Here is a 23,254-nt window from a genome sequence, read left to right as displayed (position 1 = left end):
AATGCTGGCCAAAGGTTACAAGTACTTCACACTAATTCTAGGGATAGTCTTGTGCATATTTTTAAGTTGATGAAGTAATAATAAGGCCATCTTACATTTCTATAGTAAATTATTTGAAATATATTGAAATGTACAAGTCACTCTATAAGGTAAAAAAAAAAAAATCAGGTATGATTATCTTCATTTATAAAGGTTAGGAAACAGACTTGACCAGTTATTAACTGGTCTGAGTTCATGAATTTATCCTCCCCCCTGCCTTTTTAACCAAAGAACTTGTGATAGCTATGCACTTATTGAATCGAAAGCTAGAAACTAAGGCCAGCCTCCAGAAGATCACTGGCTTTCAATGTCTATGTCAAAAGTTTTTCCTTTCAGAGGCTGCTGACTTGAAAAGAAAATAGAAAGAAGACAGCCTAGATGAAGATGAGAATTCTGTGTAAGACCAACAACTGCCCTGATATTAATTCGTTTCTTTTCTTCTCATGGAATATAACTTTTTTTTTTATCATAGGAAGACAGAGAAAGAAAAATCACTATAGCATAGTAAATAGTATCTCCTACAAACATCAAAGTTGCTAATATTGGATCTTAATTATTTAATGTGACAGAGGTGTTAGCTAACTCAACAGTGGTAATAATACTGCACTATATAAGTGTGTCAAATCAACAAGTGGTATAATTTTAACTTACGCAATACTGTATGTCAAGTGTCATCTCAATTTTAAAAACGCAAAAAAAAATTTATCATACACGCAAAGTCATTACAGTGTCAGAAAATTGTCTTACACTTCTTCAGAAGCTACTGTTTTCTGATCCATGAGTAGGTATAAATTTGCTATAGGGGCCAATCGAGGGAGTAAGTTGTTTAGCTACTGGGGAGGATCATTCTAGGGTGGGAGTTCTCATACCGAGGAACAGGAATGATGAAATCTGAAGAGTGCATTATTCTCCAAGGATGACATGTAGTAAAAGAAAAGGAAAGGAAGACCCCCCCCCCCCAAAAAAAAAGGAAATTCCCCCTCATTATCTCCTCTTCTCTTGAGATAATGTTTTGTACTACCCTCGGAAAATGTTTAGAGAATATTTTATACTATCACTGTCTCTTCTGCTATTAAAACAAAAATAAAACCTATTTTCCTCTTAAAACGATGCTTTATTTGGTTCCCTAGTTTTCTGACACGAAATTCCAAAATAATTTGTGTTCAACTGATGTTTTTCTACCATGCATCTTTTGTAATCTGCATGCCCATTATTCTTTCCCCATAAATGAATTCAGTATATATGCACACATATACACACCACACAGACACATGTGCACTTACACGCACAGACTGTGTCACAACACCTGATAAAGGCATTTTCTGTGAGTACTCGCTAATAAATGCCTTGATTTATTAAACCTTCATGAGAGATTTAAAGTGTCAGATTGCTTTTTAGTTTAATTCAACTTTTCTGCCTAAACTAATGTGTTTATTTTATTTTGCAATACCTTGAATAACTGAATAGTTTCTTGATTTGCAAAGGAAGTTAAATTTTAGGTTCTATCATAAATCTACCATACTATATTCATTCCCTTCTTCAAGAATTAAATCAACTACTACAGTTCCTTTCTAATTGCTGACTTCTGTATGAATATGAATATCTGGATGAAAAGTTTACAAAGGTAACATGTAAAATATTCAGAAGCCAAATAGCAAAAATGAAAAGCAAAAAATGCAACAGAGATCTAAACGGATCTATTTTAATAAGGCAAGATAAAGACCTTATAGACTTCCTTTAGAAGAAATGTTTCATTAATAAAACACCAGAAAACACATTAATGAAGAATTTAGAAATAATAGCTAACTACAAAATGTGCAAAACCTCAGCCTCAACCTCTGACTCAAAACAGCAATGCTAATGTATTAGCATAGTTTAGTTACACCCTTCTAAAATGATACAGTTAATGCATTTTGTATCTTGAGAGCTCTTCAAATCCTACACACGTTTAAAATCGGTATTTAAATGTGATACAATTACTGTCTTTTAAAAATCAAATAACACTTTTTATACTTTTATCCTGGGTGAAAGATGGATTGACTCCTTTCCTGGCTTCCCACGCTGCGCACTAGATCTCCCAGTACTTCTATTTTCGTGGGCTGGCAGAGCAGTGTTAAGAAGACTATCATGTAAGGACTCTCAGGGAAGAAAGTGCTTATAAGCAAGTATGCAAAGCTTGGCAAAACCATCAATGATGAATATATTATTTCATTACTGATTAATTATTTACTATAGAGTGTTAAGATTAAGAGTTACGGTATTTACTTGCATATGACCATGAACAGCTTTTCGCAAAACACCGAAATGTTTAAATACGAAGTGACCTGTGTCAGACCTAATTTTTTTGAAGTCACATTTTTGTGTACATGACTCTCTTTTTCATTTTGAAAAGACATTTAATCACAAATCCCATGAGCCTTTCATGCAGTAAATTTTAAAACTGAATGTTCATTATATTGGTTGATTTTCTATCTCTTACTATTCATCTAACAAGATACTCTGAAAATTTGAATGCCACATACTTAGAAAAGCCTTATGTAGTTTTTTGGATGGAGAAGTACATATTCTCAAGCATCATCAGTAAGGAAAAAAGTCAGTATGCTAAGGCTAAGAGCTTTAACTAACAGTAAAGACATGAATTTAAATCACTGTGCATTGTTTATAAAAAATAAAAAATTAAAATAAAAAAAAATAAACAGAGAGAAAAACAAAAAATAAAAAATAAAAAAATAAATCATTGTGCATAAAAAGATTCTTAAATATATTTTGTTATTCAATATTTTGAAGACACTATGTTTTTCTCAGCCACAGAAACTGAGTTCTACAAATAGCAGCTGATTCTTTCATTAAATCAGAACCAAATTACTAATTTCAGTATTAATGGTTAGCTTTGACATGTTTAAAAAGGGGGGAAGATACTTAATAGACCTGTCTTCCACCTTGAAATGAACAACTGTTCAGGGAAATGAAATTGTTCAAAGATACATTTTCTTTCAGCCAATCTGTGAAATATAATATAATTATTCTCTTTTAATGAATCTCTCAACGAGGAGCAATCTTTCAGAGCTTGAACAGGTAAAATATAATGACAATGGGAGCAGCTTTGTAAATAAAAGGATGAAATGAGATTGTTATTTTATGCCATATTACAATATAATTAGAATAACAGTGCAGCATTCATCAGGCATTTGAACTTTCTAAAAAAACTCCCTAGAGCTCATTTAAATTAGACATGTTTATCTATGGAGATTATTAGTCTTATTTCAAATGACTGTCACCTTATAACATTTAGGCCTCAATTTTTACCTTACTCTGATTAATAGTTTTAATTGTACAGCAGCCAATAGACACTGCCTAAAATAGACACCAAAAAACCCTTAAGTTTATAAATCCACAGTTCACCAAAAGCAGAATAGAACTATTTTTATTAAGCCAGAAGAATAATTACCCAGAATGGAGAAAATGATGATCTATGTAAATTCATGGCAATGGAAATCCAGTGGTGATTGGTTTTGGTTAACTCAAATTCATACAGATCAAAGATAATTAAGTAAGTGGTAGAATTTGGCTCTTTTCAAGAAAAAGGTCTCTTTCCTCCCTAACAGGACCCCATGCCACTCTTTGGTAGTTAAAGGAATGAATGCAAGGAGAACCAGTTGATAGATTTTTGTGGTTTCCTCATATCCATTAAAGGAAGTAGAAAAAAGTACTTATAAAGAAAGAAACGCAACATACAGGTCTAATATCTCTCCTGTATGACTTGAAGTCCTTACATAAGGTGTCATTCCATAAGATGGTGCAATTGAAATTTCATTCTCAATGAGATTAGTTTTTCTTGGTTATTATTTTGTATCTTGATTTAAAAGAAAACATGATTTTTAATGCCAACAGGGGAAAAAAAGGAACCATGACCCATGTTTAACAATTTTTGTTGAAGGTTTTATATATTTTTGATAGTACTTTCATGTTTACTATTCTTTAAAAATTCACCCTTAGTGCCATATATCTTGATTATAAGAAAATTATTTTAAGTTCCCTGGGGCACATCTATTACATGGGCTTTAAATTACCATTATCAACTGGCAAGGTTACTGTAGAACTTGATATTTGGGAAACTTCTTAGAATGGCATCACATATGGGAACTTCATGTCACTAATCTGAAAGCAAACTCTACAAGTATTATTTAATTAGTTGAGGCTTATATAATCAGTCAATATTTATTTAACTTGGAAATATATTTTTTATTTCCACCACTGCACAAGTTAAATTTACTTAGAATTATAATGCAACCTTAGCCTGAGTAGATGACCTGCTATTACTTTCAAAAGACTCAGGATTGGATACTATGTCACAGAAACAAGTAAGATGGTCCTTTTATCACTGATATTAGACATCAACATTGTAGAGAAAATGACCCATTAGAGCATTTATATTTTCCATCTTTCTCTGAAGTTGCAATTAAAATCAATAGCTAGAAATGTAGACGGGTATCAGAATAGCATTAGCATTTGAAAATAAAGAAGGTATTCAGCCTCAGAAGTCAGAGAAGGTAACAGCTGAGCTTTGATTTAAAACCTCAAATAAACAAATCCCCTTTCCTTCTTTTGCATTCACTAGATTGACTGCCAGCTCATATATTTTTCAAAATGCAACTGCTACAAAATCTAATTTGTTTCAAGTTTTTCCAGACTCATTAGGTAGAAGCAAGTTACTCCTTGTTCTGCCTTTTCCTACCTCCTATTATTTGTATTTTCTCGATTTTCCTATTTCACTCTATTTTCCAGAATAAACCCTTATTGGCAATGATCTCATTTATGTATTAGAAAATACCACTGTACTATTTAAATGATTACTTGTCTGTTTATATCGAAATGATTTTGTGGACTTACCAATTTTATTCTAAGTTCCAGAATTATACTACATGTCAGACTTTGTTTCTAGAATCCTGCTTGTCAGATTTTGAAAATCTGACTTTTGAACATGGGAAAAAGATCAGTGATGCTAGTTCTAAAGACTGCCATCTGATGTTTCAATCATCCATAAATAATAATTTACGCATAGTTATGGTTTCCGATTTCCAAATTTTTAGGAGGCTAGCAGTTTCTCTAGTCTTATAGTGCCATGACAAATATAATGCCATGAATTTCATGATTGTTTCAGGTAGGCCAAAGACAAGAGTACATTGCCTTATATTTCAAAAATGCATTATCTACTTTTACATATAAGAAATACATTTTGGGGCACCTGGGTGGCTCAGTGGGTTAAGACACTGCCTTCGGCTCAGGTCATGATCTCAGGGTCCTGGGATCAAGTCCCACATCGGGCTCTCTGCTCAGCAGGGAGCCTGCTTCCCTTCCTTTCTCTCTGCCTGCCTCTAAGCCTACTTGTGATCTCTCTCTGTCAAATAAATAAATAAAAATCTTTAAAAAAAAAAAAAAAGAAAGAAATACATTTTGTATCCCTTAATTCTTTATAACTGTCTTATACTTAAAAAGTATGCCTTTTGCAAAAATAGAGAACTATCACATTAAGACATCCAGGTGTATGATTCAATATTCAACTGCAAACAGAAACTTTGATATTTAGATAGTTTTATTAAGTATGTGATATTATTTACATTAGCCACTGCTGGAAATTTTCAAAGGAGATAGCTTGAAAACATACACTGAAGAACTCATTCGAGACATCTCCTTAAAGGTTACTGGATAGCAAATGTTTGGATCTATCTATTTTCAACCAATAAAACTATCATGGTATTAGTATATGACATATATTTTTGTGAAATGTAACATCTCAAGTGCCATAATCTTTTTTCAACAATTTTAAGATCCAGGTATAATAATGCAGCATGAAATCATTTTCTTGTTTCTAAATATAATTGATTTAATCACTGAATTTAAATGCTTGGAAATTGTTCTGCTTGCCGGTGTTTGAATGCCAAATACATCATCTACAGTTCTAAAATGAATGTTGCAGTTTATATTTAGACAACTTAAAACATTGCCTTCTAAATTACCCCAAATAACCCATAGAGATGTCTAGAAAAATTGATAATAATGGATAACAAATGTTCTTACAATCAACTTTCAGAGAAGTGCAACTTCTACAAGGCATAGAAAAGTCAGGGTCTTACTGTTTAAGTGCTATTTGTATCCTTATCCAGGTAATACAACGTATAGAGCAGGGAGATGAATCTCAACTCTTCCAGAATTTACCATCCCCATTGTAAAGACAGAGACAGAAGAGCCAATAACGTTATTTATCTTCAGAGGCAAAAGAAATTCAAGCTTTGTCAAGTTTTCGCAGATATCAGCTCATTTATTCTCTTTGATAAATCTGGCTTTGACTGCCTTTTCCTCTTCTTACTACCTCCAAGTTTTCAAAAGACAAAATCATAACAAAGTCATTTGATGTAGAGAGATTCCCTGATAGTCAGTCAGATGCATCATCTCTCTGGCTACTAAGAAGAATCCTTAGAAGTTTTAGTCTTCCCTAGCACAGGACACAAACGTCAATTTGGGAGGGGGAGAAGCACGGGCAGCATAAAGTCAACAGAAAAGCTTGTTCTTGGGGAGCTGATATACAATAAATTGTATGCAAGAGAATGAAGAAGAAAAGGCATGTTCACAATAAATGTTCAAGGTTAAGGCTGTATGAGAGGAAGTGTTGAGAGCTGTCACATCATCTTGGTGTTACTTTCTAAACTTTACTCTTTCTTGTCCCCCTTCACAGTCTTTGCCTTATTCAAATACCTCCTGCATTATTATTCAGTTTTGGTTTTTACCCTATTTTTGCTCAAATGGATTTATTTCAAAAATAAAATTGAGGTTAAAATTGTAAATTGAAAAAAAAAAAAAAACCAGAGTACACATACAAACACAGATTATGTACAGCATAATATAGATGAGGATTTAATGCTCTAAAACCTGATCACGTACCTTTGGTCTATGACATATTATTTAAGTTACAAAAAACAAAACCCTGTAAACTTATTTCTTAATTTAAATGCTTCTAGTAAATAAAATAATTTATCTTTATTATAAGAATCTAGTTATGCATGTTTCCCCGACTCTGTCCCCAACCAAATGCTTTCTAAAGTTTATGGAAATAAGCATCCACTTTAATATGGTAAAAATTTAGTTTGAACTTCAAATTTTTTGCAGTGGCATATCAGAAAAGTTGTTTGTTAATATTTTAAGAAAGTACCTCCTGAAAAGGAAATTGTATTATAAAGTCTTTTATTGCTTTATTTACATATTTTCTAAGAGTGAAAAATATTAACATGAGTCTGGGCTAAAGAAACATGTTGAACAAGAACTGTATTTTTCATAATTCATTCTAAAGTCAATACCTATAATCATTTTATGTAAATTTGAAAATATATTTAGATTTAAAATACTGATTGACTCTTACATTTAATACTATCGTTTTTATGTCAAGATATTGAAGACAGAATCAAATGACAGAAATATGTACTATTTAGGAAGAGGATCTATGCAGGTATTATAAGTAGTAAATTTCACTTCTTGACTAGTAAGTATAACATTTACGGGCTAAGAGAATAAATTTGCAATCAAATCTTAGAAGCATTTTGAGATACTTCTGGTTATTCTTTGGCCAAATACTTTAATATGAAAAAAACTACATAAAATTAATAAAAAGGGAATACTGGTTAATATATTATATCACATATTAATATATATTATATATATTATGTACATAATATATTATAATCTATTTTTTAATATTCAGCTGATAAGGTCATTTTTAGTGATGAAATTGTCCTTATCTTGAAATAAAACTACACTCAAATTACAAGCACCATCCGCTTCAAAAGAGGGAACAAAGAGTTGAATCAAATCAGATATAAACATACTTCTGATCATACAATGACCTCCACGAACTCTGATTTCTACTCTTTTTCCCTAACTTTGTATTGAAAAAAAGTGTATTCCTGTCACAAACTCTACAGGTTCCCACTTTCTCCTTTACCAAATTTTTGGAGACTTAGTCCTACTAGTTACAACATTAAGTAAGAAGACAGAACAGGAAGAGAGGTCTTTTTATACAGTTATAGGCAATGACAGTGTATGACACTTCTGGCTGACCTGTCTGTGCTTTATTTAAAATGTGTTATTACTGAAAAAAGCCTACAGAGAGTCATGAGTGACGCTAGCAAAAGCAAGCCTGCAGAAAGCTCCACAGGGGTTGTATAGACACCCTTCTTGTTCAGCATAATTGTTAAGTCCTAGCAACTTCAATATCTCAACCGGTGAACACACCTGGCAGCTGAACATGGAGAGTAAGTCAGATTTATATATAGAATATCAACATGCAAAGGACATGCCAAGTATTAGCATGTAGTTACCACATAAAAAACTGGAAATTGTTATAGATATGTATAAAGCTCTTTTTTTTAACTATATGGACTATATTACTATGTTTTACTAATCTTCTTAGGAAGCTATTAACCTTACATTTAAACATAAATATAATATTGTCAATAACTCCTAGGAAATAATAATAATATATAATTCTCTTCATTTAAAAATCCATATGGCACAAACGTACTCCTTTCTTCTACGTATTTCTCCTTTAAAAAACCCATTTTTCTCCATTATAGTTATATTCATTCTGAGTATGAAGCATTTTAATTAAGTTGGTATAAATTTGCTTGTACTAAATTACATGACTCTTTAGAATTTACCTCTTTAAGATCACCTATATATTTAAGGGGCTTCGAAAGCTCCTGTCATTGACACGTTGTAATAAGCACTTCTTTCAAGAGAATAATAACTAATACTTTTTCTGTCTATCTTTGTCACCCTCATGATCACTATATTCCATGTAACAGAAGTAACTGTTGGCTTTGAGAACTTGAATCAGATACCTGAAGACACAGAAGATACTAAAAGATAAAGCGGTTTCCTACCACTATCAAGCCTATCAATCATCTTCACATTTTATTTATTTTTTAAAATATATTTATTTATTTTCTTGGGCCCATAAGGGGGTCAACCTCTCCATACTTTTTCTTGGCTACACTGAGCTGGCCAAGATGCTTTCTTGGCTATCTGAATGTCATCAATAGTATTAATTAGGTAGATTCTGAAAAGTAAAAGAAATATACATAAATTATTGGGGCATGACTGTTAGAATACAGTCATTGATATCTTTATCTATAAAAATCTATCAATAATACTTAATTGTCATGCCCAAGTGTGACCTACATTACAATGCAATTGAAAATTCTGATCCATAGGTATGCTCTCCCATTTTGCTAGTATTTTTGGATCTGTTTCCCAGGTCTCCTCATTATTGTTACAAAATTTCTGGAAGAATAGCTGCAGACAACCAAAATATCTTATGGGGCATTTAAACATGTCATTCTACACAGTACTTAGAACAATAGCTTAATATAAGATAGCTTTGATGTCCCAGCCAAGAATAAAAAATCTTGCAACACAACATCAGAAAAGCCTTAAAAGGCCCTTGTTACAACAACTCAAACACCCTGACCAAGATGATCACATTTCAGAACCTAATGTGCAATATATTATATAGTGTTATCCACTAAATACCCACCCATATTCAGTTTTCTTTGGGAAGGAGGATAAACAGAATGAAATCTGAAAAGGGAGAATTAAGGGGGAAAAACCCCCCAAAATATAGCCACATTATATTCAATTTTAGAATATGATATAATTTAATTGCACATACATATCTGATACTATGAAAAATATAACTGCATAAATATATAGACCACGGTGCAATGGAAAACTCTTTTAAAGTAGACTTTGAAAGCAAATAAAGAAACAAGTTAACACAATTAAATGTGAGAATACTTACCCTGACTTGCAAACTTCAATTCTTTCGCATCTGTGAGTGTGGTCCTTTTGTCAGACCCTTTTTTCTCTATGCGGCGATGGCTTCGTCTTTTCTTAGACTCTCCCCAAAGATTGGATCCACCATGCATGCTTGGTATATTCAAAATAGCAATTCCTTCCAGGGAGATGTTTATTAAATCTATTTGTACTCCATCACACTGATTAGTAAAAAGAAAAAGAAACAAACAAACAAACAGAAACAGTAAGATATTTGATGGCTTTTTCCATGATTTTCTATTTTGCATTTACCTATCTTTCAATGAATTAAGTCCAAAATCTTGTCATTATTTATGTAAACCTTTCGAGGACACTTAAATGATTACTCTAAATGTCAATATAAAAAATGAAGTAAACACGAACATTAATCAGTTATTGTTTAAACATGTCTTTAAACATGATCAAATTAAATCATCAGTCTATCTTTGTTTATAGGAAACCATTAGGAGGACATGCATTAGTGTCTGTATAACCAACTACAAATCTCCTATGTGTTACAAAAGAGGTTGGGTCTAGGAAGTCTGGTCAATGTTCCGGCAGAAATTTTAAGGACTGGCTCCTACTTAGAATACACTGCAAGCCACTACTGGGGCAAAATGAGGAAAAAGAATTCATAATTCATGATTTTACTTGTTTGGGCAGAGGAAGAAGTGGCTTAATAGACTTTGGAGAAAAAAAAGTAAAGTAAAACACCATTCCAAAGAGACTTGAAACCATCCTTGAGTGGCCAAGGATGGTTTCTTGTACTAGATTAAGTTCCAAACACAGCATTACAGACAATGAGAGGCACTGTTGTCTAAACCAATATGGAGGACCAGTGAGGCTGAGTGAGAGAAATGCTGAGGCAATGTCCAATCCACCATTACTCTACAGCTGCTGTAACAATAGATTGAGAAATGAAAATAATTAATCAGTCAGACTTCTTGTTTGTTTGCCTGGTGACAAAACACCCTTTTGATTATGAGGACTATGAAACTTGCTAAGACACAATGCTTTTTGATATTCTGAGTGGCCACTTTTTAATTTTTTTGAATTTTCTGCTCATTTCCACTGACGGAGATGTGTGAAGAGTGCAAGGCCATACTGTGTTTTTGGAATTATTACTCATTCATTTGCTTTGAGGTTTCCAAAGTGGTGCTTATATTATAAACATATCCTAGATATTATAAATGTAACCTAGATATCATACTCTCTTTGTCAGTTGTACGTAAGCTAATAGGAGAAGGGATGCGAATGTATAACACTTTGTTTTACAGAGAACTTTGGTAGGGATATGCATTTCCTAGACTGAAGTATATTTGCAGTGGGACTGTTTTATTTGCCATATCTTATTCCAGAAACAAAACAAAACGAAGCACTGATACTGACTTCATCTTTCTCTTTCTCATGGCAATGATGATTTCTGAACCTAGAAGTGATAACGCTCCACCAAAATGAAATAAAAAAACAACAAAAAAACCCCTGCTCTTTTTCCACATTTGCCTCTTAGTACTGAATTGAATACTGCATCTTGTTCACTAAAACATAAAAACTGTGAAATAAAGCAACACATCTTGAGTCTACTTGGCAGGGCTAGAAACAAATTCTAGAGAAGGTGCCAAGTTTTCATTCAATTTGTTTCAAAGGGGGTGAAACCGAGGTCTGGATGATGCCTTTTCTTCCCCCCTAGAAACAAGCGATTTTTTTCTTCCTTTTCATGTATCAAATTAAGATGATTTCTTTTTACTAAAGAATTCTGCTCATGTGTATACTCACTTACCACTATATATTCTAGATAAACAGATATTAATTTCATAATTAAAAGTAATCTTGTGTAAATACCCTGCAGGCCTCAATGAATCAAACACATACTGTGTGTCAGGCCTCCCACTGTCTTCAAGTGGAATGTACTGGCTGGATAATTAGATAGTACATATTTTTTAACCTTATTTGCATGCATATTATATCTTTTGCACACTGACAAGCAGCAGTAACAACAAAAGTCAGATTACCACAGGGAATTCCCACAAAGAAGTCTTCATTCCTTATAATTTGCAGCCTAAATTAAAATAATTTGATCTTTGACAAGGATGAAATGTCAAGCAGAAGGGGGTCCTCTACAAGCCACGGCCTGTGGCTTCTGAAATCTGCCTAATTTATGTCAGTCACTTCTTAATACATATTTAAGTATTACACGAAAAAGATGATAAATATGCAATCTGACACCTTTGGTATTTCCCTGCTGTTAATTTATAAAGGTCTGGCTTTCCCCAAACTGACTAAAATCATTTAAATAACAGAAGAATTGTGAAATAAGCTAGAGTTAGGGCCTGGCTTCCATTTTCACTCAATATTGAACACAGCAGGTAGTACACTAAGACAATTATTTGACTAGGCCTTAGAACCCCACTGTGACAAGTTACTTGCAGAATTAGTGAAGGAGTATTTCTTTGTTCATCTGCAGCAAAGGAGAGCAGTTGCAAACAGGCTTTTTGTTTTAATTGAACTAGGGGAGTTACATGTGACAACTGAAAGACATCAGTGTACACTATTCATGTTTTCACTTTTCGGAGTCTTATCACGTGTAGTTTCAAGGAAACAGAGTGAGCAGCTTTTGGGAAAATGAAAAAAAAAAAAATTCTCAAGTTCCCAAAGAAGGACTGATGAACCCTGAGGTTCCTAGGCGAGCAGGACAATGTACTTACATAAATTGCTATTTATTAATGATTTGTTTCCACTAGTTCTTGACCCGAGGTTACCTTCCTCTGTTTGCTTTAACATTATGTTCATTAGTCTGGAAAATTTCGGAGCTAGCTCTGATGGAGACCAGGAATTTTGGCGCACCAACCCAGTGCATGGAAATAAAAGCTGGGGTGAAGGCTATGAACTATAAACAAGTTATAATACTGTGTCAGATAGTATTTTCATCCGCTTTGGAGATTTATGATTTTTAAAAAGGTAGCTACAGAGGAAAAGAATATAAAAGCCTAAAAGCTAACAGCCTCGGTTAGTCAATAAATCCTGAATATTTTTATTACGTAGAAAAAAGGTCGTTAACATATAGTACTATGGGAGCTATTTGCAGAGTGCAATGCTGTGAGGCCGTTGTCCATTCTTTTCAGTTTTAAAATGGAAGATCTTATTCCAGAGACAAATCTACTTAAAAGGAAAGAAGGTGGTTTAAATTCTTCTGCTAGGGTATTTTAATCCTTGTTTATAAGCCTACTTTGTACCATACTATACAGAGGTGTTAAAGACAAACTTTTTAAAATGAGTGTATTGTTTCAGATTCAGTTAACAAGCCATGTGACAGAAAAATTCAAAATTATGAAGACCTTTGGATAGCTCTAAGTGTGGATAAATTTGATGAGATACAGTTAATGATCTACCATAAATATTTTTTCTATAGCGAGTCTAATTCTATGCCCAGATCAGATAAAAATTATACCTAATTTTGTTTAATCAAACATAAAACATTGCTTTATTCACTATATAAAATAACATGGAGTAAAATAACTTATATAAGCCCACTTTTCTAGACTTTCTGCAAATCCATATGTAATTCCTAAGACAAAATTATGTGTTTTCAGAAAACAACAGCAGCAAATCTACAAACTAAAATACACATGTACATACAAATGGTCTAACAGTGTCTCTTCTGATATTTGAAGGCTGGGGTACCCTATATTTTCCCGTGAGTAAGTTTGATGCTTTTTGTGCATTTTACAAGTTGTATCTACAAAATATAGTGTGATACAGGGGCGCAGGACATGCCTTCTAGGTCAGTTTACTATTAGCTGGTAGTCCAGTGGTGGTGATGGAAGTGTTGATTCTGGGTAATCACAAGATAGCTCTCAGAGCAGAGAAGAAGCTGGTTGGTGAGCAAGAGAAGGATGAAAGCAAACCCAGAATAAAGAAAAATTTCAGGCCTGTACCACTTATGCACACACACAATTGCTGAACATGTTAATAATAAAATATTGCTGGCTCAAGCCATCCAGTTTTAGTCTTAAGTATTAGCAGAAAACCAGTTTACTTTTACATGCTTTCCTTTTTTAGTAGATTCTGTGAAAGCTAAAAACTATTGCTAGGATATTAGAATTCTGACCAGAAATTATCTTACTAAAAATAACTTCTGGTAAAAACAGAAGAGAACATTCACCTTTTGGACATTCACTCTTTTTTCCTAGTTTCATTTCTTCCTCACTCTCTTAAGAATAATTATGATGTTTTAATATTAATAAAATAACACTGTACTCCACCCCTACTAAGTTTCTTATCCTTTTCTGCAATAAGAAGTTATTTTTTATGTTTTGGATTTAATGGGCTCAACTTTTATTTTTACTGAGCATCTTTGTTGAGGTCCACACTTTTACCGTCTCTTTTCATTCTTGTTTCTGTAATTCCACTGGCCAAAAAAAATAAAATAAAGTAAAATAAAAAAATCATCTGGGAAGCTTTAGACGAGAGGATAGATCTCTTAAATGGTTTTATCAAACACACACACACACACACACACACACACACACAGGGCATGTGAAGAACTAAGGATGGCAATGATTGCGGTAATGGTTTCATGGGTACGTTCTTATCCTCAAACTCAACAAATTATATACACTAAATATGTACAGCCCTTTGTATGTCAATCATGCCTCAATAAAGTGGTTTAAAAAAACATCCATTCACAGTTTCACTTCTTCAGCTCCAGACAGTGATTTGGTATGGATAAGACCAAGAAGGTACTCTAAATATGTGTGTGGGGCAGAGACTGAGCTATGAAAGTCTGCTCCCATGGCCTTTAAAAGGTTTGTGTTTTCCAGATTACTGGGAAATAACAATCCTAACTGTAGAATTCTCCTAATTTATTTTGTTTCCCTGATGCTTTTTGCCCTTTATTAATTCCTGAGATCATTTTGGTTTCATAGAAGTAATTAATCATTAGAACAAATCCTAGTACTTTAGGGGCATCTGGGTGACCCAAATGGTTAAGCATCTGCCTTAGACTCAGGTCATGATCCGGGGGTCCTGGGATTGAGCCCTGCTTTGGGCTCCCTGCTCAGTGGGGAGCCTGCTTCTCCCTCTCCCTCTACTATTCTCCCTGCTTATGCTCTCTCACTGTCAAATAAATAAATAAAATCTTAAAAAAAAATCACAGTAATTTAGAATGGAAATTCGAAACCTTAAAATATACCATCCCCACCCTCCCAGTCTAAATGATAACCAAAAAACTAAAATACTTTGGAGAATGGGCTATTTTATTCTCTCATGAATTTTGCCTGGTACATGGAACAAATCAGAAGCCCACAAACTTTATAACTTCAGTTCCAGATGTTGACCTGAGATTCTTAGCTGAACATCTATGCGCCAAATAATTTAATACAAACTTTCCTTTTAACATATTATCTTGTAATTTTAAAACTTTTTGTTTTCTTAGTTCTTTATCTTTTATAAAAGCTAGAGGGTAACTAAAATTTTTAAATCTGAAAACTTCAACTTGGTTAATCACTCTTTCACATCATATATAGGTATGCATATTATGTCTATTTTTATATATATCATATATATCTTACCATATTATATATGTATATACATTACTCTATATATATATATAATTTCAATTTATTTGTTTCCTTAGATTTAAGCATTTTAGCAGCAATACAATCCTTGTTACTCCTAAATTATTAAATAACATTCTCATCTGCTTATCTCTATAGTGCAGATATTTTAGAATCTCTCTAATTGATAGAATTTTGCAAAAGGATTAAATCAAATAATGTATGCACATTCCTTACACCAAAAACTAGGTACAATTAATAATAGATAAAACATTAGCTATTATTATCAACTATAATTCCATGATATTCGATTTATTCCAAATATTCACTCCTTTTGGAAAAAGTTTCCTACGTGGAAGAGGAAAGTAAAATAAAGGGTCACACAGCAGACTGTTTTGAAGAAGCTGCTAATAAAACATGTATCTACTTGAGGTACTTTCGTACTTTTATCCTTTGTTTTGTATTTTCAAATCGTATTTGGTATAATTTTAGGCCAAGTAAGCAGTGAGAACAAACAGAATCAAATTTCCAAATTGATGTTTTTGTTATATTTAATTATAAAGTAACCTTCAGGGGAAAAAAAGGCGTATTTTGCTAATATGATAGACTGGATTCATTGGGAAGTGAGTGGAGAAGCAGGTTGTACATTACCATCTATACACAAACACACATACCTCCTCTCAAGTTTAAGAATTGAGATAAATATGCAGCATTATAACAGTACTTTTGAGATACATAAGAGTAAAGTGGGGAAGGCAAAGTGCTGGTTCTGATGTATAAATGCTATTGCAATGGTCGCCAGAATAAGCCAGCATATGCAGAGCTGAAAAGCCAGACTTTGAGGGCTTATAGAAGCACGACCCTAGAAGAATAACTTATTCTAGTTATCCAGATTTCTAGGAGTAACATTCTAAGTAGTTTTTCTATAAAATGTAAAAAACTCTGTGAAACAAAACCACTCAATTTATCATAACTTTTTTTTTTTTTTTAAAGAGAGAGACAGCATGTATATGTGCATGAAGAGGGGGAGGCGCAGAGGGAGAAAAAGAGAATCTTAAGCAGGCTCCACGCCCAGCATGAAGCCTGACCTTGGGCTAGATTTCACAACCCTAAATCATGACCTGAGCCAAAATCAAGAATCATACACTTAACGGACTGAGCCACCCAGGTGCCCCATAACTTTTATTTTCATAAAAAGTGTCCTTTTATTTTCATTTAAATGTCCTTGGTTATATTTCCTTAACCATTTTTTTAATATTTTTTGACATGCATAATATTACACTCTAGATCTAGACTTTATTTTTTTAGAGCAGTTTAAGGTTCCCTGCAGAATTGAAGGGAAGGCACAGAGATTTCACACGTACCACCTGCCCCCCGACATGCACAGCCTCCCCATTTATCAACATCTCCAACTGAATGGTGCATTTGTTACAACGGATGAACTGACATTGACACATCACAATCACCTCAAGTCCATGGTTTATGTTAGAGTTCACTCTTGCTGTTTATTCCCTGAGTATGAACAAATGCATAATGAGATTTATCTACCATCATCATGTTTTACCGAGTATTGTAACAGCTTAAAATCCTCTTTGCTGGGCGCCTGGGTGGCTCAGTGGGTTAAGCCGCTGCCTTCAGCTCAGGTCATGATCTCAGGGTCCTGGGATGGAGTCCTGCATCGGGCTCTCTGCTCAGCAGGGAGCCTGCTTCCTCCTCTCTCTCTGCCTGCCTCTCTGCCTACTTGTGATCTCTCTCTGTCAAATAAATAAATAAAATCTTTAAAAAAAAAAAATCCTCTTTGCTCTGCTTATTCATCCCACCCTCCCCCTACAACCCCTGGCCACCAGTGATCTTTTTACTGTCTTATAGTTTTACCTTTTCCAGAACATCATATGTTGGTATCATACAGTACAAAACTGACATCTTGACAATACGAAGTTTTCCTAACCATGGAACATCCACTTTTCCTAGTTCAACTTTTTTTTTTTTTAATCTGTATTCAGCCATAGGATGAGGTAAGGAGAGGTATGGGAGGCTTCAGAACATCTACCCTACATTCAATCAGAAGCCATACTGGTTTTTCTTTTCATTTTTTTGCCTTCTTCTATGGATTGTCTTTGAGCATAGGTTTCTGAAGGTAAGAAAGGATCAAAATCCACTATATATTCAGAAATTTTTAAAGTAATTTTTAAGATAAAGGAATATTTTTATTTTTATAAATATATATGCACATATATAACTACCTAAATATATCATTCTCTACAGATGTATATAAAATGTATATATATATATAACTCTTGATGAATAGTAATCACAGAAAGTCCATGTTGAGCCCAAATCCTTCATCTTTTGTGATTATATCCTTTTTGGGGTTATGATCTGATACAGTGATGAAGGGTGTTTTCCATTCCATGATCATCAATTCTACTTCTTTTTTTTTTTTAATTAATTTTTTTATTTTTTATAAACATATATTTTTATCCCCAGGGGTACAGGTCTGTGAATCACCAGGTTTACACACTTCACAGCACTCACCAAAGCACATACCCTCCCCAATGTCCATAATCCCACCCCCTTCTCCCAACCCCCCTCCCCCCAGCAACCCACAGTTTGTTTTGTGAGATTAAGAGTCACTTATGGTTTGCCTCCCTCCCAATCCCATCTTGTTTCATTTATTCTTCTCCTACCCACTTAAGCCCCTATGTTGCATCACCACTTCTTCATATCAGGGAGATCATATGATAGTTGTCTTTCTCTGCTTGACTTATTTCGCTAAGCATGATACGCTCTAGTTCCATCCATGTTGTCGCAAATGGCAAGATTTCATTTCTTTTGATGGCTGCATAGTATTCCATTGTGTATATATACCACATCTTCTTGATCCATTCATCTGTTGATGGACATCTAGGTTCTTTCCATAGTTTGGCTATTGTAGACATTGCTGCTATAAACATTCGGGTGCACGTGCCCCTTTGGATCACTACGTTTGTATCTTTAGGGTAAATACCCAATAGTGCAATTGCTGGGTCATAGGGCAGTTCTATTTTCAACATTTTGAGGAACCTCCATGCTGTTTTCCAGAGTGGCTGCACCAGCTTGCATTCCCACCAACAGTGTAGGAGGGTATCAATTCTACTTCTAATACTTCAATTCATCCACCAAAGGAGTCCAAAAATATTATATTTTGAAATAGTGCCACTTTTGCCATCATTATCATTTAACAATAAATTAGAAAGCTAGAATAATGAAAAACTTTGCCACGCCATTATGATCTCATGGGTCCATAACTACTTTTGTTTAGCAAACTTATTACCTGAATATATACCACTAATGATTAAGGTCTCAGTAGACAAGTTATGCATTTATTTTTTTAAAAAAAGAGTTGAAGCCAGTATTTCACAAATCATATCAGCTAGTATTTAGGTGTTCTGGTTTCATAATTCTCTTCCTTTGGTTTGTCTTTGCCACTCATCACAATATAATGTTTCCTTTTTCTTTACCCCCTAAAGTCTCTCAATAAAACTAAGTCATTTTCTATTATAACCCACCTCCAAAAAATTTAGTTGTACTGTATCTATATTTTTTTGGTAGACTTATTTGCTCCAAATCTTTTCAAAGTGTGTCTTTTCTTGCTATCTTTGCTATCTTTTTTTGGCTTTTCCACTTCCTATACATGTAATGGGGAAATGGCAACCTCGGGAACGGAGAAAAATCTAGTTAATGAATGGGAATGAAATGGGAAAGTACTTTTATTCATGAAAGTAAGCACAATGTCTGTGAACTGGGTTTTAAAGGTTATAAGAATATTGATACCTGAACGTAAGTATTTTTTAATACGTATCTTGCAAATTTTTTTCTTTCTCCTCAAATACTTTATTTTACATTTTTCTATCAAAACTATGCCTAGTAACTTCTCCACTGATTTCCAGACTTCTCCATCTTCAACATCTCATCTTTTAACACTGTATTAAAATAACTCATACTCAAAACTTAACTTTATATTAATAATTCAGAGAGTGCTAGAACCCCAATAAGTGACAGAAATGAAATTTCAGAATTGTGAGTTAAAGCTATGTAGGCTGTTAAAGCATAGCTCCTTACATGGGATGTCAAAAACATATTGATAACCAAGCTCAAGCCATTTCATTGTATTATAAAATATAATTCATGTTTCTTACTTCTATTTCTACAGATTCATGCAGCTTCTTGCAGGTGGCTGAGAAAGTTTCAGATGTGCCAAACTCAAAATACCAAAATTTGTTCTTCATTCTGAAAAAGGAAAGGAAGAAGCAGCTTAGGCAATTATCAATAACAGAAGGGATTTTTTTTTAATTTGTAGTCCTGTCTTGTATTATAAGTCATAAAGAAGGTTTGAGGACATATAACATTCATAACGTAATAGATGTTCACATAATTTTCAAAGCTTAAATGTTGGTGTCAAATTGTATGATTGCCCCGAGGGAGTTACAGGAATGTGTTGATCTGACAGATTCAAGTATACTTTTGACTTTTCTATATATCAGTTGCTCAGATTTTAAAATATGATTTTCGTGCTTATAATTCTTAGCTTGTTCTTAGACAACTTGATTTAGACCAGCCACTCTGTACTCATAAAGAGAAAAAACAATTGGGGCTTTTTATGAGAAAAATGAGACTAAGATAACTATGCTAAATTTTTCTAGGTAGTTATGTATTCATTAGAAATTGGTATGATTGAATAGCATATTAAAAAGAAGAAAAATCATGGTTATTCCATACAGTTCAAATTCGGTAAATTTGGGATAACTATTCATTATTTAAGATACTGTCCTCCTTTCTATGAACCATAGTGAGAAATTATGATACAAGATAAAAAAACTAAAGAAGTAGTAATAGTATTTTATCAATATAAAAAGAGTTACAAAGAAAATATGGTTTAAAATATTTCAGTATCAAACTTTATTTTCTCCCATGACCCAAAAACTCTTTCTTTGTGCCACATAAATAAATTTATGATCATTTAATGTAATTTTACAAGGATTGACCAGATTTTTATATTAACCAATGCTGGACTTAAAAATTCATTCTCATGGAAAAAATGCAGTTTTTAATTATACATATTTTAAAAAGGTTTTATGCCCTCAATTAGAAAAAAATACAGGTAAAAGGAGATAGATGTTTTCACATACACAGGTAAAACAGAAATTTTTGTCATATTCAAATATACCTTTCAAAGTACTCTTCTTGACTTAGAAATACTGATATGTGCTTTTCACATTACAATGTAAAACATCTCAACAATTAAAAACACATTTGGCAAGGGCCTTACTTCTTAATTCAGCCCTATTATTAGTTATGGAAAACAATATGGAACCTAATATAGTATTTGTTATTACACTGTGTTGAATAGAGTTCTGTAATACGAAACTACAGGTCATAAAAGAAATCTCGTCTACCCAGATATACTCAGCAATACAGCCTCATACAAGTACTTATTTCCTTACAAAATTTTCACTAACCTTTCTTGTATCAATTGCCATACCCATGCCAGTAATCTGAAAACTTCTTATTTCTAGGTTATTAGTACCCTAAACTCTCATTCTTTTCTAGAGAATATTTTCCTTGAGTTATAACCTGAGTTTGTTTATCTGAGTAGTTAAAAATAGATGATGGCTAATTAGATAGAACAGGGGCAAACATTTAACATCAAGATCTGTGGGCCAGAGCCTATATGCAAATTTATATTAAATTAATGCAAATATTTGCTTCAGAGAATATATGTAATTTCACAAATTTATTCACTGAAGTGAATTTTGAAGTTACAAAAATTAAAAACACTTTCCTATGGACTCATCACTCTGATGAAAATATGTCATTTATATACTGAGAGGGAAATATTAGTGATATACAGTAGTTTTGAGACAACATTAGAATAACAATAAGTAGAAGTTTTATGGTTGTTTGGAATTGTCTTTCTATATTCAGCAAGTTTTCTAATAACATTTTTGTGCTAGCATTTTATCCAGACTTTCCTGGATTCATTTACTCATCCATTCATTCATTCAATAAATATTTATCAAGGTCATCGACTTCCATATGCCTACTGTGATAAGTTCTAAAAATATAAATATGGATACAATTATCTTTGTCTCCAAGGAGCTCAGAATATTATATGATGATGGGCATATAAGTTCATTAAAAAGTTAACACTCTACAAAAATATGAGCCAAGTGTTACAGGGAAACATTTTAGTGAGTCAACTACTTTTTTTTTTTTAATATTTTTATTTATTTATTGCATAGACAGAGATCACAAGCAGTCAGATAGGCAGGCAGGGAGAGAGGAGGAAGCGGTTCCCTGCCAAGCAGAGAGCCTGATGTGGGGCTCGATCCCAGGACCTGAGACCATGACCTGAGCCAAAGGCAGAGGCCTCAACCCACTGAGCCACCCATGCCCCTGAGTCAACTACTTTTACATGGGAGGGTCCAAAGAGTTTTAGAAGAGACGGGCAACATTTGAATTTGTAAGTCAAAGGAGGCAAAGAAGACAAGTTCTAGGCAGTTTCAGGAGTGCAGAATGACTTAAGAGAATGTTGGGTATGAGCTAACAAAGGTCTGTTTTAGAACGTGTATGTCAAGTAAAAGGGTTTGGATTTGATATTCTAGATTAATAGGATGTTGGCAGAAGTTTATTACCAGTCAAGTGACATGGCCAGCTCTGTTATATGAGCAATAAGTTTAGCAGAAATGAGTAAAAGAGCTAAAATGTTGAACACTCCTAGGAGTGTGAACAGGAATGTGGCTATTGGAATAATACAAAGGAAATATCACTGAAGGCCTCAACCAGGTGGTAAGGGAAATGGAGAAGAGAGGCTCAATCCAGGAGAATAAATGAGGTAGCATTGATAGGAATCTAATTGTATTATTAGACTGTACTAATTTCTACCACACCCAAGTTTTTTTTTTTTTTTTTAAGATTTTATTTATTTATTTGAGAGAGAGAGAGACAGCATGAGAGGGGAGAAGGTTAGAGGGAGAGGCAGACTCCCCATAGAGCTGGGAGCCCAATGGGGAACTTGATCCGGGGACTCCGGGATCATGACCTGAGCTGAAGGCAGTCACCCAACCAACTGAGCCACCCAGGCGCCCCCAAGTTATTTCTAAGTGTACATGTAGGAATGAATACCAGACCATTACTCCAGCAAAAGAAGGTCTTTGGATTTATATTATGACATGTTCTGTCATGGAGCTAATGCATACTGTAATGCAGTTTGAAAATTAAATACACACACACACATTTGCACACGCAAATACATATATACACAAGACTTCTTTGTGCACATAAGTGATTACTCCCTATATTTTTTAACCTTCTACCCGTCAAAATTCTTCATAGCTTAATTAGGATGATGCGGAGCTTGTATCAGCTAACCAAAATATATCAGCTTTAGTAAATACATCACAAAAAAAGAAATCCTGAGAATTTACATTCAGCCTTTATTCACCATATTAGTTAGCATTACTGCTCATGTGCAAAAGCTGCTTTAAATTCTCCATTATTACAACCATTTTATGTTTCACTTAGATAAATATATGGAGGTAATAAAAAACACATAGAATCAGATTCCACATGACAAATTAAGAGCTGTTAAATTTTATTTTTTCAACCAAACTGGTCTTTAGGTTGTAGAAATGCAAAAAAGCACATTTAAACATGTATGCTATTTATTTTTATGGCTCACATTAGAAAATGATCCAAATAATTCAAACTCAAATTTGTCAGAGAGAACCTATCTACAGCTTTGGACTTTTTAAGAG

The 23,254-nt window shown here is 33.5% G+C and overlaps 1 protein-coding gene across 5 annotated transcripts in view; it reads right to left on the bottom strand.

Moving 5' to 3' along the window:
• The window catches only part of DGKB (diacylglycerol kinase beta), a 709,227-nt gene that overhangs the window by 180,006 nt on the left and 505,967 nt on the right, over positions 1-23,254 (bottom strand). For all 5 annotated transcript variants that reach the window (XM_059396759.1, XM_059396762.1, XM_059396761.1 and 2 more), the window contains 2 exons: positions 19,637-19,727; positions 9,890-10,085 (listed from right to left, as the gene is read on the bottom strand). In XM_059396759.1, the coding sequence (XP_059252742.1) occupies positions 9,890-10,085; positions 19,637-19,727 (287 nt within the window). The remainder of the gene's footprint in view (positions 1-9,889; positions 10,086-19,636; positions 19,728-23,254) is intronic.

This window comes from Mustela nigripes, chromosome 4 (assembly GCF_022355385.1).
Source record: "Mustela nigripes isolate SB6536 chromosome 4, MUSNIG.SB6536, whole genome shotgun sequence".
Taxonomy (NCBI): Eukaryota; Metazoa; Chordata; class Mammalia; order Carnivora; family Mustelidae; genus Mustela; species Mustela nigripes.
The sequence above is the reverse complement of the archived record's forward strand: the minus strand, read 5'-3'. Positions and strand labels throughout refer to the sequence as shown.